The 26,708-nt window shown below is 35.6% G+C and overlaps 4 protein-coding genes across 6 annotated transcripts; 3 read left to right on the forward strand and 1 right to left on the reverse strand.

Moving 5' to 3' along the window:
- The first annotated feature begins 1,241 nt into the window (after positions 1 to 1,241).
- LOC129309359 (L-type lectin-domain containing receptor kinase S.1) lies at positions 1,242 to 3,696 on the forward strand. The gene has a single exon (XM_054950924.1). It carries the CDS (start codon positions 1,407 to 1,409, stop codon positions 3,525 to 3,527), a length of 2,121 nt encoding a protein of 706 aa, XP_054806899.1. The 5' UTR covers positions 1,242 to 1,406; the 3' UTR covers positions 3,528 to 3,696.
- Positions 3,697 to 5,696: 2,000 nt separating this feature from the next.
- LOC129307789 (ferric reduction oxidase 8, mitochondrial) lies at positions 5,697 to 9,170 on the reverse strand. Its single transcript, XM_054948698.1, has 8 exons — positions 8,990 to 9,170; positions 8,816 to 8,909; positions 8,555 to 8,740; positions 8,231 to 8,468; positions 7,656 to 7,983; positions 7,311 to 7,569; positions 6,550 to 7,223; positions 5,697 to 6,323 (listed from the first exon to the last, which is right to left on the reverse strand). The coding sequence occupies exons 1-8, from the start codon at positions 9,144 to 9,146 to the stop codon at positions 6,145 to 6,147; spliced, it is 2,115 nt and encodes a 704-aa protein (XP_054804673.1). The 5' UTR covers positions 9,147 to 9,170; the 3' UTR covers positions 5,697 to 6,144.
- An 8,212-nt stretch (positions 9,171 to 17,382) lies between these two features.
- Positions 17,383 to 19,093, forward strand: LOC129308197 (uncharacterized). The gene is made up of 5 exons (XM_054949243.1): positions 17,383 to 17,919; positions 18,138 to 18,256; positions 18,349 to 18,467; positions 18,537 to 18,691; positions 19,005 to 19,093. Exons 1-5 carry the CDS (start codon positions 17,430 to 17,432, stop codon positions 19,022 to 19,024), a joined length of 903 nt encoding a protein of 300 aa, XP_054805218.1. The 5' UTR covers positions 17,383 to 17,429; the 3' UTR covers positions 19,025 to 19,093.
- Positions 19,094 to 21,562: 2,469 nt separating this feature from the next.
- Positions 21,563 to 26,196, forward strand: LOC129308809 (DEAD-box ATP-dependent RNA helicase 20). 3 transcript variants are annotated; one of them, XM_054950201.1, is made up of 10 exons: positions 21,568 to 21,947; positions 22,057 to 22,766; positions 22,848 to 23,027; positions 23,115 to 23,276; positions 23,378 to 23,532; positions 24,114 to 24,206; positions 24,332 to 24,417; positions 24,500 to 24,726; positions 25,456 to 25,689; positions 25,776 to 26,196. In XM_054950201.1, the coding sequence occupies exons 1-10, from the start codon at positions 21,892 to 21,894 to the stop codon at positions 25,877 to 25,879; spliced, it is 2,007 nt and encodes a 668-aa protein (XP_054806176.1). In that variant the 5' UTR covers positions 21,568 to 21,891; the 3' UTR covers positions 25,880 to 26,196. The 3 variants fall into 3 exon arrangements, 2 of the variants coding, with proteins under 2 accessions (XP_054806177.1, XP_054806176.1); XM_054950202.1 differs by lacking the exon at positions 25,776 to 26,196 and having other exon boundaries at positions 21,563 to 21,947; positions 24,500 to 24,788; positions 25,456 to 25,592; XR_008592746.1 differs by lacking the exon at positions 25,776 to 26,196 and having other exon boundaries at positions 21,564 to 21,947; positions 24,500 to 25,311; positions 25,456 to 25,596.
- The last annotated feature ends 512 nt before the right edge of the window (positions 26,197 to 26,708 follow it).

A 26,708-nucleotide genomic window follows, 5' to 3' on the forward strand; every position in this document is an offset into this window, starting at 1 on the left:
TCAAGCATAGGGTTTTATTACCAAAAAAAAAAATCAAGCATAGGTATAATCTGTCCGAGATAAAATTAAAGATTAAATGCGGCACTAATCTTGATGGGAATTTGAAAAGGAAACACATTTAATGTAGTGCATTGCATTAATATCAACTTAATGGCCCATTCATTCCTACTCCCACTTGGTCCTCGTTCTGGTTAAACTTCTCTTTTCCTTCCCTGTTTTCGTCAGTGGATCTATTCCTCGGTTAAGTTGGCCCTTCTTAGTGGGCTCAACTTGGGCCCAATTGCTTTTCTTAAAAATATTAATTTAAAGAGAAAACAAACCTCCCTGTGTGCATGCGCGTCACTAGTCAAACTACCCTCTCGCTCCCACACATGATGACTTGGCTGCTCTGGCCAAATATTCCGTTTTTACATATTTAATTTGTAAAATACATCTTTGAGGCAAAAGAAGAGCATACTTAAATTTTTATCAACAATAATAAAATATTATTAACACAAACCTTCAAAAGAATAAAAGAAAATTAGTGAGAACTTATATGCAAAACACAGTGGAATTTTATACATGAAAAATTTGTTATGAGATAGTCTGCCCTGGCTGTTGAGATGTAGTCCCTCTTTATAGACTTCACCTCTTTCGTTTTTGCCCTGCGGGACTTCAAATTACTAGACTATGTGACACTACTCTTTATTTCATGACAAAAACTCGAGTTACAAGATATACAATGAAAAAGCTTAAGCTTCAAGATCTACGACCGTACATACACATTATAGGAGATCATTACATGCTTTCTGTACACATCTCTCTGTCTCTCTCTCTCTCTCTCTCTCTCTCTCTCTCTCTCTCTCTCACACACACACACACACACACAATTTTAGGCATTTTACATGCCTACGTACCCACTTTCTTCACTCACACTTCTGATAATCTAATATGAATTATATTGTTCACCACTAATAAATTAATTTCTATTCGGACTCTTTAGCTGGATGTACGCAAAGGATTTACTCTATCAAACATTGTCCAATGCAAAGTTCTCAACATACCCACGTTCTATTTTTGTTTTGTTTTTGTTTTTGTTTTGGGTCAATTTGCTTTTTAAGGGAAGTAGGCAAGAAGCTGCCTCCTTCATACAAACCCATACAGACACTATATTATATACTATATGTTAAATAAGACAACACGGCCCGCAATATCTAAAGTCTAAACAACTCTAAAGTCCATAGAACGTCATAGAATGCGAAATGATAACATACTATCACCAGCGTATCTACACCACCATATCAGATTTTTAATTATTAATTATCTCCGCACCAACTTTTACTTAGGTGTGCAGGACTTTAGGTCCAAATCTATTGTCCAATTCATTATTTATCATTTTATTTTCACCACCACAGCAACCCTCCAACATGTCTCGTCTTATTTTTCCTCCCCCATATAAACAGTATTGCTGCTCTTTATTGGTCAAAATTAAATACAAACCATTGGATGCGTGCCTTAATCTTGATGGCGCTGACCATATCCACACCCACCTGCTCGCCCCCTCCTCCCCCTCGCCGATGACGGCGACGGGTTCAGCAGCGATGGGGACGATCCTGTTCCTTCTCTTCTTCCTCGTCCAGATCTCCCGCAGCTCTGCACTTGACTTCCTCTTCAATTCCTTCAACGGCATCATCAATGGCACCAACCTCACTCTCATCAGCGACGCTCGCGTCGACCACACCGTCATCCGCATGACCAACGACTCCAACCAGTACTCCTTTGGACGATCCTTCTACCCCACCGCCATCACCATGAAACCAAACTCAAACTCCTCCAACATTTCTTCCTTCTCCACTTCCTTCGTTTTCTCCATTTTGCCCCAGATCTCCACCAGCCCAGGTTTCGGTCTTGCCTTCGTCCTCACCAGCACCATGTCTCCTCCCGGCGCCCTCGCCAGTCAGTACTTTGGCCTCTTCACCAACGCCACCCATCCCACAGTCTCTCCCCTGTTCGCTGTTGAATTCGACACCGGACAGAACCCAGAGTTCAACGATCCAGATGATAACCACATCGGGATTGATCTGAACAACATCGAATCCATCGAGAAAAGATCTGCTGGCTACTATAATTCAACTGGTGGTTTCGTGCCTATTCGAATGCGTAATGGTCGAAACGTTCGAGCTTGGGTAGAGTTCGATGGAGCAAATTTGGAAATAAATGTTACGGTTGCGCCAATTGGCGTTCCTCGCCCATCAAGGCCCACGCTTTCGTATAAAAATCCCGTTATAGCTAATTACGTCTCTGCGGAGATGTATGTTGGATTTTCTGCATCGAAGACGAATTGGGTTGAAGCACAGAGACTTCTAGCTTGGAGCTTTAGCGACAGTGGACCTGCGAGAGACATTAACACATTAAATTTACCAGTTTTTCAGCCAGAGTCGTCGTCTTCGAAGCTTTCTGGAGGAGCGATTGCTGGAATTGTGGTTGGATGCGTTGCTTTTACGGTGATTTGTGGTTCAGGGTTTTACTTGTGGTGGCGAAACAAGAAATTGAGAGACCAAGAGGACGAAATTGAAGATTGGGAGCTAGAGTATTGGCCCCACAGATTCTCATATGAGGAGCTCAGCGTGGCTACTGATGAATTCCGCTATGACAATCTTTTAGGTTCAGGAGGATTCGGGAAAGTCTACAAAGGAACACTGTGGAACAACACAGAAATTGCAGTCAAATGCGTCAACCATGATTCCAAGCAGGGATTACGAGAATTTATGGCGGAGATCTCCAGCATGGGGAGGCTTCAACACAAGAATTTGGTTCAGATGAGGGGATGGTGCAGAAAAGGGAACGAGCTCATGCTTGTTTACGACTATATGCCCAATGGAAGTCTGAACAAATGGATTTTCGACAAACCAGCGAAGCTTCTAGGCTGGGAACGACGTCGCCGGATCCTCGTCGACGTCGCGGAAGGGCTAAACTATCTACACCATGGTTGGGATCAAGTAGTGATACACAGAGACATTAAATCGAGCAACATATTGCTGGACTCGGATATGAGAGGTAGATTGGGGGATTTTGGTCTCGCTAAGCTTTATCAACAAGGTGAAGTTCCAAACACGACGAGGGTGGTCGGTACGTTGGGGTATTTGGCACCTGAGCTGGCGTCGGTGGCTGCCCCGACGTCGGCGAGCGATGTGTACAGCTTCGGAGTGGTGTTGTTGGAGGTTGCGTGTGGGCGGAGACCGATAGAGACGTCGGCGCCGGAAGATGAGGTGGTGCTGATTGATTGGGTGAGGGATTTGTATGCGAAAGGGAGTGCAGTGGAGGCGGCGGATACAAGGATCAAGGGTGAGTACGATGAGGAAGACATGGAGATGATTTTGAAGCTTGGTCTAGCTTGTTGTCACCCTGATCCGCAGAGGAGGCCGACCATGAAGGAGGTGGTTGTGCTTTTGGTGGGCGAGGAACTCGGGGCGGCGCCGGTGGAATCGTTGTCTGAGTTAGCTCGGGGCGCGAGCGGCGCTGTGAATGGTGACGGCGACGGCGACTAACAAGAGGAGGCGCAGCAGGGGACCACGCTAGCGGTGTAACTGTCTCTGTTGTTTTTGTTATTTAATCAGTAAATATTGCATATTTATATGGTGTAAAGAAATGTAGTGTTCGACTATTCATTAACTTTGTTGTGATTAAAAAAGAGAGTAATTCTTTTGGTTCTATTTATTACCTCCAATATATTTTTAAAAAAAATAATAGAATTTTTTAGTTACATAAATAATAATTTAATATTTTAAAATATTATAATTTTATTAAAATTTTTAAAATTTTTTATCATTAATAAATTTATATAAATAATTAAATTACTCTTATAGCAATATTATGGATTTGGTATTCGAAGTTATAATTTATTATTATATTATTATTTATATAATTTAAAGAGATTTTGTTGTAATTTTTTCTTTATTTTATGAGAATTAAAGGAAATTTTAAATTTTATTATCACTAAATTTAATAAGTTTTTATATTGGCAAGATCAATTATTTTTAATGATTTTTTTAATAAGTACTTCCTCAGTCTCAAATTATAAAATATTTTTAGATAAAATTTTACATACCAATAAATATTATTAAATATATTTAACAACTTTATCTTTTTAAAATAAAAATATAAATTATTAAAATATCCATAATTTAATATATTAAAAAGAGAAAGAACAAGAATTAATTATAGAAAAAGAAAGGATAATATTAAAATTGGTGCATTTAATAAGTTTTTAATCTATTTAAAGTACCTTATATTTTAAAATAATTTTTTTTAAAGTGTCCTATAATTTGAGCGAAGAAAGTATTTAATAAGAGTAAAAAGATATTCTTTTTTATCCTATTTATGGGGTAGAAATGGAAAAAAATTGGTCTTTTTTATAAATTTTGTCAATATTTTTTTGTCACAATTTTTTTATCTTCCATTGAATGTTCAAGAGAGAAAATAGATTATTAAAGTATGTAAATTTAATAAGGGTAAAGTTAAGTTTATTAAAGTTTTAAATAAAGTTAATAAGTTTTAAAGTTTTTCTTGATTTAAGTGAAATATATTTATAATGATTTATAAATAAAATATAAGGAATAAAGTTGAACATAAAAAATAATGAAATGTATTATAAATAGTACCCTTCAATGACTTTTTCAGTGATACTCAAGAACGATGATTAAAAAACTGGATCGCCAGACAAGCATCAATTAGTCTAGATTTTGATTAGGTTAGCATGAAAAAACTATTTGGGAATTGGGCTGCTTTAGACTGATGTTCGAACTAAGTTCCAGGATCAAGTTGAGAACTATTCGATTTTTAAAAATTAGACTGTTAAAAAAATATCATTTTTTCTTTTTTTATCAATTTTTTTAAATGATCACTTTTTTAGTCATTTGATATTATGTTATATCATGTGAGTTATTAAGTCATAATAAATTTAAAATATTTGACTTTATTTTTTGGTAACACTTTTATATTTAGGTTATTATATATAATTTTTTTAATTTAATTATTATACCATCAATTCAACCATTGATCTAACTTAATTAAATTATGTAAACTGTGAATTGTTGGCCTTTTTAATTTAATATTCAGTTTGATTATGAAAACATTGCTCAAGAATGAGCCTGCTAGGAAAAAAAGGTCTTGTAATTATAGTTGCAATTAATTTTAAAATGTAAATGAGCATAAATAAATAAAGAGTGGGACCAAAAATTGTGACTAAATGTATATGTATTATTTTGGATGATTCATAATTCAAAATCAAACCAAACCTAAAATCAGAAGATAACATTAAAAACACTGTCCCCCGTTTTTCTCTTCTCTTTTCTTTTAAACCAACCACACCCGAAACAACCCGTGAAATTAAAGCATGTAATGTAATGGCAAAGGAGATGAGGACACAATTTTTTTAAATATGAAGTGGAATTTCATTAATTCATGGCAAAACATATATTCCCAACCCCTCTCTACTGATTTGATACTTTATTTTCCTGATTGAGAATGATTTCATTTTCCATAATATAAGTTATTTTAAGAAAGAAAATAATTTAGTAATTAAATTTATTTTAAAATTACTCCTTATTATTTCACTCTTTAAATATCTTTATTTTTCTCTTTCCCTTATAAATAAAGAGTAGTTTTAAAAGTCTTTAATCCCCTTTTTTTTTTTCAAAAAATTAAGATTTTCAAGCTGTATTTAATTGATTTCATTGATGTTCACAATTTTGTCTGAAATACATCTAGAGTCAGAGAGAAAAAAAGGGAGAAAAAAAAATTCATGCTAGGACTTTTCATCGGCCTTCACCTTAGGTCATACAGAGTGACTTTTCAGGAGAGAATTGAATGGAGAAGCTCATTCTTGAAAAGGGAAGCAGGCTTTGCTTGTGAAAAGTTAAGATGGTGACATAACCACGCCCCGAAAACTGATCTTACAGTGAGATAGTTGATTAAGCAACGTGGTCCCATGTCTATCGATTGTGTCCACAACTTGGTTTCTAAACTTATCACATATTCAGATAATTATTGCCTGTTAAAAGAAAGATACACATCAAGATACCATTCATGTCATTTTTCCCCCCGTTTTCCTTTTTTTTTTTTGGGGTGTTCATTGCTTACATTCACTCGAAATTGTAATTGAACCTAGAGTGTAAAGTTGAGGGAGTGCAAAGTAAAGGCTTCGCTTTTCTTGGAACCTAACTTGAAACACTTGGATTTCTGTTGGCAAATCATGGCCACCGACTCCTTCATGCTCTCTGGTCCACATACCAACACGCCAGTATTTGTTCCCCCACTTTCATTTTCAAACTCCCTAAATATATCTGTTCAATTCAAATCACCATATCAATTCTGGTTTCGTAACGCAAGATTGCATCAAGGTATTTCATAATTCAGTATCAATTTGTTATAAATACCACTCTATATGGCATAATTTTATCGACAAATTTGATGCCAAGCATCCGACAGTTGTAGGTGAATTTATTTCATTTCATTTAAAATAGTAGAATGAGTTGGAAATGTATAAAAAAAAAAAAATGAAACCAGTACCTTGAAAGTTTGGTCGTCCCCCAAAATGGACTTCATGTTCTTCAAAGGTACTCCTGGTTTCAGTAGAAATTAAATCGAGGGGCTTAAATTCTTTCTGGGAGGTTGGTGGAATCCCTTTCTGCAGCCTTCTCCACCTCAAAAAGATTCCCATCAAGGTGCTGCAAGCTAAAGCTATGACAAAAGAAGCCATAAGAAGCATATCCACAACCCAAGAGGGAGTCTTGTCTTTGGACTTTTCGGATCCCTTCTCAGGTGGAATTATATGGTTGAGACAAATAAGAACAATAAGAAAAATGGTGGAGCAAAATCCTAAAATGGCAGCCGTCCAAGTTGGACTATCTGGCCCGTGTACTGCATAATTCGAACACTCTCTGCTCAAGTGCAAAGTTTTTACTTCATAGAATTCATTCAGCAGGTCTCTAACTGTCACGCCTGACTGTTTTTCTCGAGTTACAAATAGTTTTAGCTTCAAATAACACTTTCCAGGCGACTCGTTGAGCAACAGGTGGGAGATTGAATGCAACAGAGAGAAGTCTTGTGCCTTCTTGATGACATACACAAGTTGTATCCTTGAGGGGAATCTACTAGTGCTGGTGGCTGAGGAAGCTTCTGCCAAAATACTCAGAAATGGGGTTATTCCACTCCCTCCAGCAACCAGAAGTAGACTGTCATATCTGCAGAAATACTTCTCCAAACGTTTAAAGATGGTATAAAATAAAAGAGATTAAGAAAAAGTGCTTGGCACAATGTTTTTTGCTCACTTCAAGAAGTCCAGAGACGCAGGTCCGTAAGGTCCTTCAATTGCAACAGGTATACCCTTCATCTTATCAGAATCTCTGCCCAGCTCAGCATGTATCATGTTAAAAAGCGAACTCGTCCACCATCCTTCACATTTAATTATCATGGACATCTTTCGTTCATCGGCAGTGGAACTAGATGTTATACTGAAGGAGTGCCATTGGAGATTTGATATGGTTGGTATCTTCATAAATATCACACTTGTGGGAGCATAGTTTAGTCCTGCGAATGACAGAAACAAGAACCTCAGGTATTTTCTGATCTCTATATTCCTTAAAGACACTACTTTATGGAAAGGAGCTAAGTACTTGGATCTTTGGGGAGAATGAGCTCCACAGCTTTGCAAGGGAAAACTCGGGCTGAAACGATGCAAGTTCCTGGCCTTGATTGTATGATACGAAGGATTTTGTCAAGACCAAAAAGAACTACTCCTGGGAAGATCATGTAAAAGTGCCTATCTCCAGCATGAAACAAGAAAAATACAAGAAATACTGAGTACAGATGATGGGTGTAGTAGAAGATTTCAAACTTTCTCCTTCTAACTCGAGGAAGTGAAGTGAACAAGATAACTAGCCCCGTAACAAGTGCAATCTCCCCAGCGAGGTATATTCGTCCTGTCTTCTGCCACTTCCATGTCTGGTTGAAGAAAGACAAAAATAAAAGGTGAAAGAGGAAACGGGAGTTAAAAGGGATGCGAACTTAAACAATTGTTACTACGGGAAAACGCCATTTTACATTTCTCATTTTATCCTTCATGGTTCATTTCTTTTGTTTCAGTCTCTTACTCTAGATTGAAAGAAATGATACGTGGAGGACAAAATTGAAAGCACGAGCATTTTACCAGATTGAAAGAAGAGATAATGGTAACATGCTTAGGAATCACCTCGTTTTGTATGTGGCTGCTGACAGCCCAGATGAGCAAAGTGCTTCCTCCATGGATTGCAGCGAAAAATATCATTGCTGTTCCAACCCAGGTATGATATCTCACTGAAGCTTCAAATTGAATGCCAAGTATTCGAAACAGGGCTAAACCCCTTAAGACAGGAAGAAGAAGCAAAGCCAGGGAGGCTTCTGCTAGCAAGCCAAATCTGGTTGCTACTCTGAGATACTTGAGTTCCCATCTGAAATGAAGGCAAGATCTTTGTTTTATTCTTTTTAACTATCCAACATAATAGAGAAAGCATCAAGATTACATAAGAGCACTTACAAGTCCAGCTTCAGTGATTTATCAGGTACCAGCTTCTTGAAGTCGTTAGAGATGCGAGCATAAAAGGTCCATGTTAAGAAGAGGATGAAAAGAAAAACTAGCAGTATCTCAATACTGGATAGGATTCCCAGAAGACTATTCACCACAAGTGGACTTGAGAGGACAGTGTACAGACTCCTTGCTTTACTGTAATATCAACAAAGTAAATTTTGAAGCGAAATGTTCAACAGCAGTAAATTGAAATGTCGCGCATCATGTTACCTGCTTCTTCGTTCTCCAGACTTTAAATCCAAGAAAACAAGTCCTATTATAGTGACGGCAATTATAGGAAATGTATACGCAGCATAGTTCAAACCTGCAATATCCAATATCACTTGCTACTGGACTCGCAAAATTTTATGGCAAGACTTCCAAAGTCCAAGATCAAGTGATTACCATAGTAGCCAAACACAGTTTTATTGGCACTATCTTCGGCATCTTTCCATCTTTTTGTCCACAATTGCGTAGGCTTCAGAACCCAAAGAGAAGTCCAGACTGTACATACGATAATCATAAGATATGTTAAAACAGAAGGAAGATTGGAACTTGACATGCTGACTGATCTAAGATGGCTGTGCGGTTGGCTGGCCTGATTTAGAAAGGGAAGTATCAATATATAAAGGACTCTGATGAAAAGCAGCTTCCTTTCGGAGGTTAGAAGATTGGATTAAGTCCCACCAACTCCCTTAAGTGCCTGTCGCCTTCAAAGCACTCTCTGTATCGAGCCAATGCTGTCAAAATTTCATGCAAAGTGAATTCCAATATCTAATCTTCGACTATCAGTTTTCTAATTTTATCTAATTTGTAGGGCTCTTCATTAATCTTCGACATTTAGCCATCATGCCATTACATACATAATGGTTATTTAGAATATTCTAAGAATATATTACTATTTATCATGCCATTATTGAGAGGTATTATTTAATAAGATATTGTTGTAAATAGTCATTATTAGGTTATCTCTTCTTCCTTCTATATATTACACTTATTACAATAGTAATAGGCATGACATTTTCCAATCTCTTATCTCTAATAGCTTTCATGGTACCAAAGCCATAGAATTTTTTTTTGGATGAAAAGTAAGTTTCCAAAAAGTGACATCCTTCCTTAGTGTTTCTAACCTCCATCCTGATATTCAAATTGATGTGCAACCATTTGTGAGAAAATAAGAGAGAAAGTCATTTTTACATCTTTACATGGCAGTCTCGATAAGTGAAAGTTGCAAATTTGCTAATTGTTGGATTAGGCTGAAATTTGGTCAACAAGTTTATAATATCTAGTTTGATGGATCCCATGGCACAGATGACATGGTATTAATGGCAACGAAGTTTGAGGATGATAATCATGAGTATGGTGGCATGAAAAGAGCCCAGGGCAAGGAGTAAAGAGCCCAACACTTTTAATCCAATGTGCCTAAAGATCTTTCATAGCATATTGGAGATCTAATGACAAGAGCCTGAACTAAAGCTATGAAGCAAGCCTTGTTCAGTCTTGTGTAAAAAGTCTAAGAGCTTGGAGAGCATTGGGGCACTTCTCTCAAGCCTAAAGGAAAGCATCTAGACTTGTATGATGTGCTTAAGATCCAAATCTACAAAGAATCAAGCCCAAGAGGTACAAACCTTAGCCCAATGCAAGGAAGACTATAAGTGGAGCCTCTTGCAAGCAAGGAGGTATGAAACCCTGGTAAAGAAGTTAAAGGTGGCATGATTTTGAGTCCTTGATCCCTTAATTGTCTCTTTAATTGTTTTTAATTTTAGTAGTCTTTTGACTTGACTTCCTTTCCTAAGGAGCAAGACTAGTTATAATTTTTTATTTTAAGTTAAGTTAAAGATTATAATTAATTATATTATTTTTAATTTTTACATTTTGTAATTTCATAATTTTAGGATCATATCTCCTCAATTATATGGTTGAATATTTTCTTCTTTATTTTATATTATTTTCTTTCTCCTTTTAGTATTAGGAAATTAAGGTTTTAATTTTAGGAAATAGTCTTCTCTATGAACTTATATATAATAGGTATGCTCCCTCTTGTAAAGAAAAAAGAAGTTGAATAAAATTATTCATTTTAGAGTTTATAACTCTTGTGAGCCTTAGTGCTTTATGGTAGCATTTCATGTGAGAAACATATGTGATTAAGAGCGTGATTAACTCTTATGATATCTTTGAAGGTTGAGGTTCTTAGAGGCAGGTGCTCTAAAGGATCTTATCCTTGACTATTACCTCGTTGTTTATTTCATTTCTTTCTTTATTTTCGTCATAAATTTTGTCCCTTTCATTTTGTTCTTGTGTTTTTATTGTGTTTTAGGGTTCTATCTCTAAACTAGTACAATTTTGCTTCCGCATTCTCTATCATAGTCTGTCATTTTCAATAATTGGATTGTCTATTCGTTGCTTGGTGTGGAAGTTATTCTATTACTACAACTTTTGTGGAACACAACCTTGTACCTGCAGTTGGTTTCCTATTTTATGATATCTGAATTTTTTCTATTGGTGCTTTTATGGTTCTCTGACTTAAAAATGGCAAATCCAAAGGTTGTTTAAACCATTTTAGTCACTTTAAATAGTTGCAATTACTGCTTTTGGTTGAAAAAAATATGATCTTGCTCCGTCTCCTTTAGGATCCTCCCCTATTGCACTTGAGATTCAATTTACTTTGGGATCTTTTTTGGTTAAACTTAAAACTTTGCCGCACACGCTCATCTCCCATTCCTCTAGCCCATCTATTACCTTTTTTTACTTGGTATTTTGACTCTTTTTGTTGCAATCATATGATAGGTCAAGCAAATTTCTTCTCCTTTATGACACCTAACTCTACTGCCTATCCTATACATGCTACTGATAACCGTTAAATGCCTGTTAGTCACATTGGTATTGTCTCTTTGCCTTCCCTATCTATTCATGATACATTTTGTTCCTACCATTAGCTTTAACCTTGATAACTTGTTGATATGGGTTATGATGTATTATTTAGAAAACATGGTTGTGTTAGAATGGACTATCAAACAGGACAAGTTGTCAGGATTGGGCGCAAAGCTATTTATATGTTTAAGCTCACCTTAATGCACCTACCTAAGGTCATTACTCCCACATTACATACTGCCCCCACATCCTTTTCTCTTGATTCCTTTCTTAACTTATGGCATCGTCATCCTGATTACCTTTCTTTGAGTAAATTACGGCCTTTAATTTCTAGTGATCCTTCAGGCTCTGTTCATAATTAGTCTTTATAATGAATTTCTTATCAGATTGCTAAACAACCTACTTCGTCTTTTCATAAAAATGATTCCATTGCTACTTCTCCATTTGATTTGATTTATTTTGATATTTGGAGTCTTGCACCTACTCCTTTTATAAGGGATCTTGATATTTTGTAATTTTTATTGATGACTTTTCTCGTTTTACCTTTATCTATAAGATAAAACATCAATTTGAGTTTCTTAAACTTTATATTAACTTTATATTAAGGAAGCCTTTCTTGATCTCCTCTAGCAGTAAGCTATGGATGAGGAATTATAGGCCCTGGAAAAAAATGCATACTTGAGATCTTGTTAATCTTCCTCCTAATAAAACTTTGGTTTGGTGTCAATAGATCTACAAAAATAATACTCATTCCGATGGCTCTTTGAAGTAACGTAAGGCTTACTTAGTGGCTTAAGGATTCACTCAGGAGTATGCTATTGATTATAAGGAGACTTTTGCACTTGTTGCCTATATGACTTTCATTTATAATTTTTTAACCATTGTTGCTATTAAGCACCGACATTTTCATTAAATGAATGTTAAAAATGCTTTTCTAAATGGAGATCTAGAAGAAGAAGTGTATATGAAGCCCTACCCAGATATCAACATCTGAAAGATAAGGTTTGTCATCTTTGTTGAGCTCTATATGGGCACAAGAAGGTTCCTCATGCATGGTTTGCTAAGTTTAGTAACACTATGAGTCAAATTGACTCACAGTTCTCATGACTTAGCTCTTTTTGTTTGCTCCATTACTCATGATATTGTTATGTTGTTATTGTATATTGATAACATGATTATCACAAGTAATGATGATGTGAGAATTCAAAAACTCAAGACATACTTGGGCTAACGATTTGAAATGAAGGATTTTAGTAGATTGAACTATTTTCTTAGACTTGAGGTCTACCATGAGAGTAATGGTATATATCTCTCTCAGATCAAGTATGCCATCGATTTGATATCCTTAGCTCACCTCTTTGATGAAAAGGTTGAAACTACTCTTATTGAATTGAATATTCACTATACTTCTACTGATGACACCCTATTGAATAATCCCACCCATTATCGCCAGTTAGTTGGGGACTTATTTATGCTATCACCCATCCTAACATTGCTTATGCAGCTTACATTATTAACCAGTTTATGTCAAACCCTTACACAACTTATTATTTAGCAGTTCTTCAGATCATTTGGTATATTAGAGGCACTCTGTATCATGAGTTTCACTTCTTTGCTAGCTCTTCTCTTTCACTGCAGGCTTACTCTAATGCCGATTGGAGTGGTGATCATGATGATCGATAGTCTACGACTAGTTTTTGTATCTTCCATGGTCATTCCCTTATCTTTTGAAGAAGTAAAAAACAAACATTAGCCTCTCACTTTAGTGCTGAATTTGAACACTGTGCACTAATAGACATTACCGTTGAGTTACTTTGGCTCTGTTGGTTCCTTGATGAGTTAGGAACATCTCAAAGCTCCTTCATAGACATTTATTATGATAGTCAAGTTGCAATCAAGATTGCTCACAATGATATGTTTCAAAAGTGGACCAAATACATTGAGATTGACCATCACTTTACTCGATAGCATGTTGTTTAGGGTACCATTCGACTTCTTCCAATTTGAACCAAGCTCATCTAGGACGCTTTTAGTCTCTAATAAATAAACTTAAGTTATTCTCTGTTAAGTTATCTTGAGTTTGAGGATGATGTTATATAGAATATTCTAAAGATATATTAATATTTATTATGCCATTATTGAGAGATATTATTTGATAAGATATTATTGTAAATAGTCATCATTAGGTTATCTCTTCCTCCTTGTATTTATATTATACCCATCATAATAGTAATAGACATGGCATTTTTCAATCTTCTTTGGTCTCTCTCTTATCTCTGATAGCTTTTAGTTATAGTAACAAATCACCTTATTGTACTTACTCAACATTAAGATGATCAGAATAAGCTACTCTCTCTTGCTTGGTTTGATTATACCCACAAATCAATCAAAACTAATTTGAAATGCCTATATTTTTGAATTAAGAAGTTTAAAATTTTAAAGTTCATATCTTTAAAACTTCTTAGCCGTTTTAAAAATCTAACCACTTATTTTTTTATTAGATCATAAAATAACCTTTAAAATATTTCTTTTTGTTATATTAGTCAATATCTTTGTAATATTACATGAAATGCTGATAATATTATTATTTATTGATATATTTAATTTCCTTTGATTTGATTATGATTAATTACAGTGAGACTAGTAAATTATGAATGAAACTTACACGAGTTCGACGATTGGTTTGATTCTAAGAACCTTGATCTAGATTCTGTCCAATTTTTTTCTCCGTTTCTTGCCAAGTTAATAGAGAGATAAGTGCATATATTTTGTGTTTTGCTTCTAAAACTGTCAACAAATGGAGCAAAGAAAATTAGAAGATTCTTGGTCAACAAAATAAAAATCAGAAGATCCAAACTTCTGATCTGTCACCGTATCATATTCAAGTGTTGATCTGGTAGGCTGGCAGCTGTATGTTATTGACTTATTATCATCTTGTTTGGTTAATGGTCCGTCCAAGGAAAGGATAGTGGATTCATGGTCCAACCCAACATTATGGGAATCTAACTTAGGATTTGTTTCTTTCTCTAACTTTCTTCCGCAAAACAAAGGAATGACAGGCTTTTGTGGCTATCCATTAGTGTCAATCTGCAATCAAAGGATCCATTATCTATACTGAATACGTGGCGGAGAAATATCACATGTTTGTTCATTGAAGGACAGACACTTAATTACAAACAGATCAGAAACTATAGCCACCAGCTATGCTGTTGGAACACGATAGAGGAATAAAGTTTTTAATATTCACCCATCATCTAATATCAACCACAACAATAGTAATTATTGATTAATTGACTTATTCCTGACGATAATTTACTTATCATATGATGCAGCAAAGTAGAATAAAACAGAGCAGTTTCACCAAGACACAACTGAGGTAAAAATTCCATTGAGGCGACTCATCAAACACTTGAGCACGATACAGAGAAATATACAATTCACAAGGAGGTAGCTGAAAAACCATGCTTAAATTTAGCAGACGTACATGGAGTAAAGACGCTAGACATGTTGTTGTTCAAGTTCAGATGTACAAAACGAAAGATTTTTTTACCTTGTTATCCTCACTCGATCATTAATCTTCGCGTCCATAATTGCAGAGGGATGTCTTGTTCTGGATTCGCGTTTTTGATAAGCTATAGTGATAATCATGTACTGCTTAGCGTGGAATCTGTTGCTTCGATTAGTGGAGGCCTACACGGAGAGCATCTCAATAAATCAAGTTGTTGGGTGCCTATTAATTACCCCCAGCCATACGGTAACATACCCCTCAAGATTGTCAAATGATAGAGGCTAAAATCTTCAACAAGTAAATCATTAATCATGTTCGGCCTTCACGCTTAGCGTGTGTTTTGGGTGGCGAAACCAGTGGCTCTGGTGTCTCGAAACTCGAAAGTGGGATATAATAAATTGAGCAATGAGATTAATTATACCATGCCAAATATAGAAGTAGTTGTTAAATTGAAAATTTTTCAAAAGATATCTTCACATTTAAAATAATATTTAGTGTATATTTAATTTTCAGTTTGTTAAAAGTTTATTTACTGAAAATTCATTTAGTAAAAGTCAATTTAGTAAAAATTAATTGTCATAATAAAATTTATGTTTGTATATATTTTTTTAAAAGTTAGTTTGATAAATTAAAAATTGTTTGGATTAATAATGATTTATACTTTTAAAATGTACTTTTAAATATACAATGACTAAAAAGGATATTAATTTATAATAATTTTTAATTTTTGTTATACAAATGTAATATATTAAAAATGTTTAAAAATGTGAAAAAAATTTAAAGTAACATAAAATTTAATATGTTAAATAATAAGAATAAAAGATATAAATTTTAATATTGGAAAAATTATATAATAAATAGTTTAATATTTATTAATATTGATCTATAATATACAATTTGATCTTTAATAAAATTGTAAACATTATCCATTTTTCTATCAGAAACCACATTTGAAATTACATTTGGAATTGATCATGAAAATGCATGCTCTTTGATATTTGACTTGTGGTTTGCATTGCACTGAAGGGCAACATGGTCAATGATAAAATAAATTTCGATACCTTTTTTCAAAGTGCTTTTCAAAAGCTCTCAAATTGTAAGCTGTTACATCCACATTCATTCTCTTTTTCAAAGTCCTTTTAAAAAGTCCATTTACATCTATTACAATACTCAAACAACATTTAACATTTGAAAAGTGGGGAATGACTTTTGAAATGTGGAATGTAATAAAATTAAATAGGCCCTTGATTGTCTTAATAGTAATGCTATCTTTGTTATTTGAAAGAAGTTTTGAGTTTAAATCCAATATTGATATATTTAAACACGTGCAAAAATACGTGTTTCTTCCTTATCTAAGGGAAATGACTAGAATAGGAGTAAAATTTTAAAAAGTTGAGGGTTTTGACTTTAAATGTAAGATTTTAATTTGGTATTTGAAATTTATAATTTTTCTCAAACTATCCTTATTGGTTACACATATTAAATGAGAGATTCCTTCAATAAATTTAGCTTTTAGTGCAAATGATTTAAAGAAATATCTTAAGAAAATCAACATACTCTTTTTTCACAAATAACTAACTTAAATAATTTTCTTAATATTAATAAATTAATAATCTAACTCCTAAATTTAGGATAGGAGGGAGTATATATTATTTAAATAGCTTGAAATTAATATTCCCTTGTTGTTAACAATATAAATACAACATCAGAAGGCATGGTGTAGATTACAAGATTAATGAACATATTTATTTTAATGAATAGGGAAAACATCAGAAGGTTAGAAAAGCCTTGAAACAATTAATCTCTAACTTAGTATTATTTGTCTACGAGAGTGTGCAGTTAAGAATCACTTGATGAAGCATATAGGCTCTACCTTCACTCAAGCAACTTGGTTCACATGTTTGCCATAATTCATGAAATAAATTAATCAAGGTCAATTTGCAAGACAAAACTATGCGAGATACTACTCTACCGTAACAGAATAAGCCAAGAGTATTGCTGTAAAAGATTTGATTAGCTATTTATTAACCATTAAATTATAAAATGAATCTGGTCTATTTTATATCCCACTTTCAAATAGTTGAATGCTTGGACAATGTGCTTCAAGCCTTTTAACTTTATTGACCATATGGTGAAATTAGAATAAATATATACAGGGCAGCCTAAGGATGGCTCAGGCACTGGATCATGGATATCAACGAACCATTTAAAGTTTCAAAGCAATACCAGGTTATTCCTTCTTAATCTCTAACTAGACATGCAAAGTAAGACGTTGTGCTGCTAGCTAAAACAGACTTTGTACTACCAAAAAGGACAATTTTGACATAACCAAAGAACTATGCAAATCTTGACAGAAAAGAGAGTCTCTTTTCCCGGGCTTTGCTTTCAACGAACCCTTGTTGAAAACTGCCAATTTGGAATCAGAGAAAATTCATTATATCTCTCTGCCATCATCCTTCTTTTCTGATGTCACAGAAGGAGAGATTCAGAGACATGGAAGACCGTGAAGAATATCCCAAACCAGCAGAAGCCAAGGATTACTACACCAGAAAACGATGGTGGTCTGAACATGAGCAGGCTGTTAATGGCACCCCTCTTGCTGCTACGAAACACAATTCAGATCACAATTATAACCTCAAGGAAATTCTTACACCAAAAACTCCCAGGGAAGGCGACCTTGTGGTATTGAATGACATGATCGATCAGGCTGGCGATGAAGACGACCTTAAGAAGGAGCATCACCATGGACAACCTGTGTCATCAGAAATAGAGGAGGTACCTGAGGATGAAAAGAACAAAACAGTTGGCAAAGAAAGTGGAGCAGACGACACTTACGTGGCTGTTGGGAAAGATGACATGGACGTCGTAAAATGGGCTCTGGATCATGCTGTCTCTCCTAGTTCTCGGGTTTTGTTTATCCATGTTTCTCCTCCACTCGCTTTGATTCCTACGCCACGTAATAACTAGCCACACTCACTGTTTCTGATCTCTTCACTCATATTTGCATTCTGTGCTTGAACAACATTGGAATAACTTGTCTTATTTTGATTGTTGTGTTTGTTTTGGAAGAAAATCAGCTATGTTCTGATGTGGCAATTATATTGATTGATTGCAACTATCAGAATGTATATCAAGAATTTAAGTAACCTGAACACCGATTTCTCTGTGTGGCAGTGGGAAACTTGCCAAGAAGCCAATTAGACCAACAACAAGTGACAAGTCATGAGAATGAAGAGATCAACAGGAGGAACAACATTTTGCAGAAGTACTTGCAGTTGAGTAATGACGCTCAGGTGTATATGCATGGATATTCAGAAATGTTTGCATTGTTTCTAAGTCTCGCCTCAAGTTTTATTTATTCCTCTGACGTTGTTTTTTCATATAGGTGAGTGCAGAAACGTTGCATCTGGAGAGCAATGATACAGCCAAAGCAATTCTGGAACTTATTTATGTTCTTAACATAAAAAACCTCGTCATGGGAATAAAAAAGCCTCCCCAATCATGGTATATGTGCTTGGATTTTATGGAGCTTTGATTATGGCATGCCATGAAACAAATGAATTGGTGTTGCAGGGGGAAGACCAAATTGAGCAGAGGGGAAATAGTGAAGCACAATGCTCCCGAGTTCTGTGATGTAGCTTTGGTTTATGAAGGAAATGAAGTTCTGAAGAGCAGCCAACACAGACACCACTCCTCAGGAAGATTCTTGTCCTGCCTCTGCTTTTCAGGCAAGTCCATTTAATTGCTGACATTTTCTGGATGTTGTTTCATTTTACAATTCTTGAACTCTCTCTCTCTCTCTCTCTCTCTCTCTCTCTCTCTCTCTCTGTGTCTGTGGCTCTAACTCTAATTTAATCTCCTATTCATTCCAGGGCGCATGAATGAAGTAAGCGAATAATTATTCGATTAGTGCTGTGTGTTGTCATTCACAAATATTTTAAATTTTTTTCATTTTGATTGGGTTTATTTTGTGGGAGTGTGACTATTTGGTTGCAGAAATGTAATAATAATGTAAATGTTATGTTATCATTTTCTTTTCAGCCTTAGAATTTGATGGCTGATCATCCAATCGGAAAAAATTGCTCTTGCTGGTTTGTATATGAAGAAGAAGCATCGGCTGTCCATAGCGTGTCGTATGAAAAGTTATTCGTCACGAGATAATTATTCTCCCACAATACTAATCTATTGAGATGTACAACACATTCATTTATATAAATAAGATCTCCCTTAAGTCCTTTCGAGATGAGACATAACAGGTCCCCTAGCTAATCCATAATACCTCCAGTCAGTGAACTCACTAGAGGGTTCATTGACTGAATAAATTTGAGTTTAATTTTGATAATGAGTTCACTGACTGAATAAATTTGAGTTTAATTTTAATATTATTTTTGTCACAGTTTTAAAACTTTTCTATCCTTAAACCGTGTCAATCTTAACTTAATTAACATCTTAATACTTGCTAGATTAGCCGAACTTTCAAAATATAGGCAAACATTTTGATCTTTCTTTTTCTGCGGTTGCTATATTTCTATTAACTTTTCAAAGGAGTCAAACAAATAGGACAAATCACTTGAGATTAGGGGATGAATTCAGGAATGAAAAGCATGGGGGCAAAATTAAAAATTACTTAAAATATGGGAGGCTATCAAATTTACAATCTTTCATTTGCAGGGTAATTTACACACTACTAACCACTAGATTACAAAAATCATTGACAAACAAACTTGTTAAGCCATGTTCTCAATACACATTTGCCTAATTATTCTTTGTAAAACAAAAAAGGAAGGGGGGTAAATCTCAAAACAATCATGATAGGTAGACTTAGCCTTACGAGATGGGATTTCTCGGTTACAAGATGGAAATCATGCAATGGAAAGATTAACGATGTCAAGTAAGCATTATTGGCTGGATTAATGATGCGTGAAAAAAAAAAAGTACACACAATACAATTACTATATTGTTAGAGTGCATTTTGAGAGTTCAAAATTGAATGAAAAGAAATAATTATTAATAAAATAAAATGAAATGGAGTAGAATAAAATAAAATTTTTCATTGTTTGAAATTTTATGATGAAAAAGAACGGCTTTACATAACCACTGTTTGAGAGTTATTATAAAATGAATGAAACGAAACGGTTTTAAACTTTTTCCTTCCAATAGTACCCATATGACTAAATTTAAAAAAAATAATAATGCCCATTAAATAATTATAATATTTGTCTAACAAAAAAATAATAATTAAAATTAAAATTAATGGTCAAATAAAATACCTAAAAATTAAGAATAAAAAGAAAAAGCAAGTAGCAAGGCTGCTCAAACAAACATACCTGTTGTACAAAGAGGAATATACAGCAAAGTTGTAGTGTTGAAAGCAGGGAGAGAGAGATGGTAAGAGTGAGAAAAATATGACAAAAGGTAAGATTGTACACTATACTTAAATGTAGAGGTGGGAATCAGGGTAAGCTCGATTCTTAAGAGCTTAGTATTTACAGGCTCGACCCTTAAGGGCTTAGACTCTAAAGCCCGATTATCCAAAATTAGATCTAATTCTAAGGCCTAGCGTTTATTTAAAGAATTCAGGACTGGGCCCTTAAGCCCTCTTTTTAAAAAAAAACTTCAACATTTTAATTTAAATATAATATTATAAAATTCAACATGAAACAAATTAAAGTCTCATATAAAATTCAACAAAAATTTAAAATTTGAAATTTAAAATGAAGATTAAAATTTTCATCAATGTAAATCTAAATCCTCCCATCATCATATAAAAATAAAATATTAGGTTCTTCAGATATAGATTCACTTGTTGAAGATGAATGTGAGAATTCAATGTCAATTATTATTATAATTTTTTTATTACTTACAATAAATATTAACCAAATTGTGTCATTATCAATCAAATATATGTATGTACGTGTGTGTGTATAAGATATCTAGGCTTATCAGGGATTGAAAGGTCGCTCGAGCCCGAACTCGTTTTTGTAGGACTTATCAAGGCCAGGCCTTCAAGCTCAGTTACTTTAAAAAATTTAATTTTTAAAATCTAAACTCTTATTTAGACAGGATCTTTAAACTTGACCTTTCGGGCCTAACTCTATTTGAATGTCCATTGGCCAAAATTTGAATTTTTTCAAGTTTCTTTTAAAATTTAAAATTTATTTTTAACTTATTATTACATAAAAATAATTGACAAATGTTGTTTATTTGAATTTTTAAAAATTATTCTTGATTCTAATATTAGTTTTATAAAAAATATATTTTAAATAATAATAATATTTTTGTAAGGAAAACTTTTTTATATTATACTACGCCATTCTTAATCCCAACTTTAGAAGACAAAAAATGGAATTATGGAGGGTAAATGAGGGCTTTAAAGCCCCTCTTTATCATTCCATCCCTTTAGAAAAAAAAAACCCCCCACGAACAAATAACTTCAAACATTTAGTCACCCACCCCATTTCATTCCCCTTTTAAAATATCTTCCAAATACAGTGTTAGGAAATTAAAGATTAGTAGACAGTAATTTTTTGGGGACAATATATACGATGACAAGTGTACGAATGTTTAATAATCATCAAATCAAAATCTCGAAAAAGATAAGACAGAAGTATTTTTATTGGGCTCACGCATTGGCGTTCTTATGAGCATCGGTCGTCACCCGTCAGATATTTTCCGAGCATCACATATATTGGGTGAAATTTTGATTCTCAAATTCGTTTCTCTCCGCGCTCAAATTACAATTCGGAACCGCAAGTAATCCTCTCGACGCTTGAGGGCAGAAACACTGCCATGAATTTTGATTCTTGAAAAACAACAGACGGAAGAGACTTGCCTTCGGTGGTCTTCGGAACCGCACCGAAACTTCGATAACCCTAGGTTTCTTCTCTGCAATCTTAGTCGTGATTGCTAACTCCAAAAGGATCTGAATATGAATCCTTACGACAACAGATATACTGACTCGACTTCTTATCGCAACCGCAGGAGGTAAATTGTGGATCTTGGCATCCTATATACTCGCCTTTTACATGTACTTTGCTTTTTCTTTTTTCTTTTTTCTTTTTTCTTCAACGCTTGTTTCTTCTTCTCAATGCAGTGATTTAGTTGGATCTATGGCGCCGATGGTCCCTCCAGTGATTGGGGGTGCCAGCTCGAGCTACAGCCGCGGAGGTCCTGCTCCTCATGTTCCTCCACCGGTTGGTTATAATATGGGTGGAAGAGGAGCTGGGGGTGCTTTTGGAACGGCACCTGTTGCCCCAAATTATAATGAGTTGCCGCCGTTTATGCCACCTCCTGGAGGCTTTGACATAGGTCGCGGAGGTGGGACTAGCCAAAGAGGATTCGGTGGTAGACACGGAAACGGTTATGTTGGTGATAGAAAAGATGACATAGGTCGTCGCGGGGGTGGAAGAGATCGGGGCAGCAGTTTGATGGGAGGCCGGGGAGGTGGTAGATTTGGTGGGTCTCACGGGGATAAGACTTGGGGGAGAGGTGGGGCTGGAGCTAGAGGATTCGGTGGAGCCGCTGGATTGGGTGGTGGCCGTGGCCGTGGCCGTGGTGATGGTGGCGGAGGGAGAGGAGGAAGACATGGTGGATCTTCCAAGGATGACTTGGACAACATAGCACTTCCCAAGCAAGATTTTAGAAATTTGGTTCCCTTTGAGAAGAATTTTTACATTGAAAGCCCATCGGTACGGGCAATGTCTGATCATGAGCTTATGGTTTACCGTGCCACTAGGGAGATCACAGTGCAAGGGCAAGACATTCCTAAACCAATTCGAACGTTTCAAGATGCAAACTTTCCTGGTGACGTACCTTTTCTTGGTATTCTGATTGTTGATGACTTTTCTTGACTTCTTTTGCTGATCATGTTATCCGACATGTTAGATTACTGCCTTGAGGTGATTGCCAAATTGGGTTTTGTGGAGCCTACACCAATTCAGGCTCAAGGTTGGCCCATGGCTCTGAAGGGTAGAGATTTGATTGGCATTGCTGAGACTGGCTCAGGAAAAACACTCGCATATCTGCTTCCTTCTTTAGTGCACATCAGCGCACAACCTCGATTGGGTATGCATTGGTTTCCATGTTCGCTTATTTTCAAGTTTCCGCTTTTTCTGGCTTTTTAGCATTTTGATATCTTGCCTGCTTATTCAGTACAAGGTGAAGGTCCCATTGTCTTAGTTCTGGCACCCACTAGAGAGTTAGCGGTTCAAATTCAGGAAGAAGCTTTAAAATTTGGTTCTCGAACAAATATTAGAAGTACTTGTATCTATGGTGGTGCCCCAAAGGGGCCTCAAATTCGTGATCTTAAAAGAGGTATGCTTTCATTTCAGTAAACTTAAGTGGCTTGTTTTTTGAGCCTTTATATAGACAAAATGGATGAAAGAATGAGACTATTATCTGTTGGCTCTTTGCAGGTGTTGAAATCGTTATTGCTACACCTGGTCGGCTAATAGATATGTTGGAAGCTCAGCACACAAATCTGCGAAGAGTGACTTACCTTGTGTTGGATGAAGCTGATAGAATGCTGGACATGGGCTTTGAACCTCAGATAAGAAAAATTGTTGGGCAGGTAGTGATCATAGTCACTGTACTGAAATGGCTTTATACAACCATCAAATATACAGCAACATCAGAAAGTGGTGAAATATATAGCCTGGAAAATTCATTGGTCCTTTTTGTTGTCAATTCCATATTTTGTTCTAAGTAAGTTGGGTAAAGCGTTCAATTGCATTAAACTGATTCCTGCAGTTGACTTAATATTAGATGTCTAACTTGGTATCTTATAGCCGTGGCAGAAGTTCTAAAATCATATCTGTAGCTCTTTGGGGGGGGGTTAAAGACAGGCCAAATATATAATACTCAATCAAAGGGGGCTGATTGTCAGTTTAAAAGAAAACGAGAAAAGTGAAGTTCCTTGCTATCAAATTAATTATTTTGTGAGTGGTGTAATCCTTTTATATAGAATATAAGCAACTGTTAATCATAAATCACAATCTTAAATTAACCCTTAAAGAATCAACTCTTGGGTGTACTTAATTTGTGTAATGTACAAACATATGAAGGTACTATTGTCATTATATCCTATTCATTTCATTGTCGGATTTTGTGGTGCATTTTCAAATTTCAGTTATTTTTTTTAATATATAACAGATCCGGCCTGATAGACAGACATTGTACTGGAGTGCAACATGGCCCAGAGAGGTTGAAACTCTGGCAAGGCAGTTTCTACGCAACCCATATAAGGTTTACTGTCATAGAATCTCTATTTTGCATGCTATTTGTCATTACTAATTAGTATATAATTGTGTTGATTTTGTTATGAAACTAGAGATTGAGTTATTTGTTTTGTGGATACCATCATCTTTAAGGTAATTATTGGATCATCAGATCTGAAAGCAAATCAATCTATAAATCAAGTTGTTGAAGTTGTAACAGAGGTGGAGAAATACAATAGGTTTGTCCTCTCACTGATAAACAATACGGCTGATTGTTCTACCCACCAAATTAATACTTATAAGCTGGTTGTGCAAATGCAGATTGATCAGATTGCTTAAAGAAATGATGGATGGAAGTCGAATTCTTATATTCATTGAGACAAAAAAGGGTTGTGATCAAGTTACAAGACAATTGAGAATGGATGGCTGGCCTGCACTTTCTATCCATGGTGATAAAAACCAGGCCGAAAGGGACTGGGTGTTGGCTGAATTTAAGAGTGGCAGAAGTCCAATAATGACTGCCACTGATGTTGCTGCTCGGGGTCTTGGTAGGATCACTGTGTGTTAGGAATGTTAGGCTTTTGGGATTGGGCTAAAAATTTAGAGACAGGTGAGTCGGCCAGCTGCTGTCCAGTTTCAAATTTGTGGTTTGGGTATGCAGGGATGCCATATTGTCAGTCTATTGGAACTTTCTCAAACTTGGCCAAGGGATTAATTGGTTGCACTGAAAGATGATGCTCTTTTGTTGCTTCCAGCAAACTGCCTGGTGCTGTTTTTGTTTTACTATCATATTTTGAGTGGTCATGTTACATGGATACCTGGAGCACAGTTCCATTAATATGGCTGAGATGCTGGTCTATCATTTCTGGCATAGGCTACCACAGTGTGGGGCTGTGATTAGATAGGATGGGTTAATGCCTGGTATTTAAGGTTAATTACCAATTATTCCTAGCGATACAACCGTTTTCCCTTTGTTTAAAAATCTAGTTAAATTGATCGCAGCCCATCCACAGTTAGGGAGCTGGTTGTCTCTGCAGCCTGGTTGACTCATGCATGCTTAGTGGATAATTGGATATGGGAGGTGGAAATGATGGTGAAGCTGCTCCTTATCCCTGCAAGGTTAAGCCGTTAAGGTGGGCACATTTATGTGACGAATGTGTTGACTTTGAGTTTGATCTCCATAATCTTAGGGGTGCAGGGATAAGGATTTTCGCAGTTTTCCCATATCTAAACCCTTGCTTATAAATCCTTATGATGTTTCGCATTGTTGATTGCAGATGTGAAGGACATAAAATGTGTGATCAATTATGATTTCCCCTCAAGCCTGGAAGATTATGTCCACAGAATTGGTCGAACCGGTCGTGCAGGGGCTAAAGGAACTGCCTTCACCTTTTTCACGCATGCAAATGTCAAGTTTGCCAGGGATTTGATCAAGATCTTGCAAGATGCTGGCCAGATTGTGAGTCCTGCTCTATCTGCCTTGTCTCGGTCAGCCAGTTCTGGTCAATTTGGTAATCTTTTTTGCCCCTTTCCACCACCTCGATGTTTTAAGTTGATCATAAAGGATTATTTGATATTGTTTTTGAAAATTTTGTAGGATCTGGGGGAAACTTCCGCTCCAGGGGACGGGGAGGTTATGGTAATAGAGGTCACATGTCAGGATCTAATTCCATTCCTCTGGGTTCAAGGAAGCCTTGGTAGTCTGTATTTGCTTGGATTACATTTGAAACTTGAAAGAACACATTAATTGTAGCGTCTCTAGGAAATTTCTTGTGATCGTGTGATCATAGCTCGCTGATGAGGCATTTGAGAAATTGGTAGTCTGTTTTTTTTTTTTTTTGGGGCCAACGTTGAAGGAAATTCATTGCAAGAAATCACTGCATGGGCGATGTAGACAGCCAGAAAAATCAGGTTGGTCCGGTTTGATAAATGGCAAGTTATTAAATCAAATCAATCATGTATAGGTGTGTATTGACGTGGGTTTTATCCAAACATATATTAATATGCCTATAACTTCACTAGTTTGCACTTTCTTGTACGAACCCTTCCTCACATTCAGACAGGTGATGCCAAATTCCTGGGAATTGGATTCTCTCTAATTGCATGCCAGTGAATTTCATCTGCCCCTAACAAGTAGATGACTGTTGTGAGGACCTCTTTTGACTGTTGTGATTAATTAATAATTGTAATTGTAGTTAAGCATGTGTTAAATTACGACAAGGTGATGCTCTCAGCAAGAAAAGAAGTAAGGAGTTATTGGTGTCACATGGATTGTGCAAAATTATTTACCTTAAACAGTGTGTATTTGAAATTTAAAGTTGGTAAAAAAATTATCTATACTTATGTCGTGATATTTTTTTATTTCATGCAGTTGTAATTGTAGTTATTTAAAAAATATGTAATAGAACTTGAGAGTAAAGTGAAAATAAATTAGGGAAGATGGCAGTGAAGAAGCTATTGTACTATGTCTTGGTAGGACCTCAAAAACGCATCATTAACAGTACGGTTGTCTATTGATTTTGAAGAATTT

The sequence above is a fragment of the Prosopis cineraria genome, unplaced genomic scaffold (assembly GCF_029017545.1).
Source record: "Prosopis cineraria cultivar Desert tree isolate PC_DT_omini unplaced genomic scaffold, ASM2901754v1 PC4, whole genome shotgun sequence".
NCBI classification, from domain to species: domain Eukaryota; kingdom Viridiplantae; phylum Streptophyta; class Magnoliopsida; order Fabales; family Fabaceae; genus Prosopis; species Prosopis cineraria.

Coding starts and splice junctions, on each gene's coding strand:
- LOC129309359 (XM_054950924.1), top strand. CDS start 1,407: ATGTCTCGTCTTATTTTTCCTCCCCCATATAAACAGTATTGCTGCTCT.
- LOC129307789 (XM_054948698.1), bottom strand. CDS start 9,146: ATGTCAAGTTCCAATCTTCCTTCTGTTTTAACATATCTTATGATTATC. Junction 7,984..8,230: donor GCAGCCACATACAAAACGAG/GTGATTCCTAAG, acceptor TTCTTCAACCAG/ACATGGAAGTGGCAGAAGAC. Junction 6,324..6,549: donor GGGACGACCAAACTTTCAAG/GTACTGGTTTCA, acceptor TGAATTGAACAG/ATATATTTAGGGAGTTTGAA.
- LOC129308197 (XM_054949243.1), top strand. CDS start 17,430: ATGTCACAGAAGGAGAGATTCAGAGACATGGAAGACCGTGAAGAATAT. Junction 18,257..18,348: donor AGTTGAGTAATGACGCTCAG/GTGTATATGCAT, acceptor TTTTTCATATAG/GTGAGTGCAGAAACGTTGCA. Junction 18,468..18,536: donor AAAAAGCCTCCCCAATCATG/GTATATGTGCTT, acceptor TTGGTGTTGCAG/GGGGAAGACCAAATTGAGCA.
- LOC129308809 (XM_054950201.1), top strand. CDS start 21,892: ATGAATCCTTACGACAACAGATATACTGACTCGACTTCTTATCGCAAC. Junction 23,277..23,377: donor AATTCGTGATCTTAAAAGAG/GTATGCTTTCAT, acceptor GGCTCTTTGCAG/GTGTTGAAATCGTTATTGCT. Junction 24,418..24,499: donor GAGGTGGAGAAATACAATAG/GTTTGTCCTCTC, acceptor GTGCAAATGCAG/ATTGATCAGATTGCTTAAAG.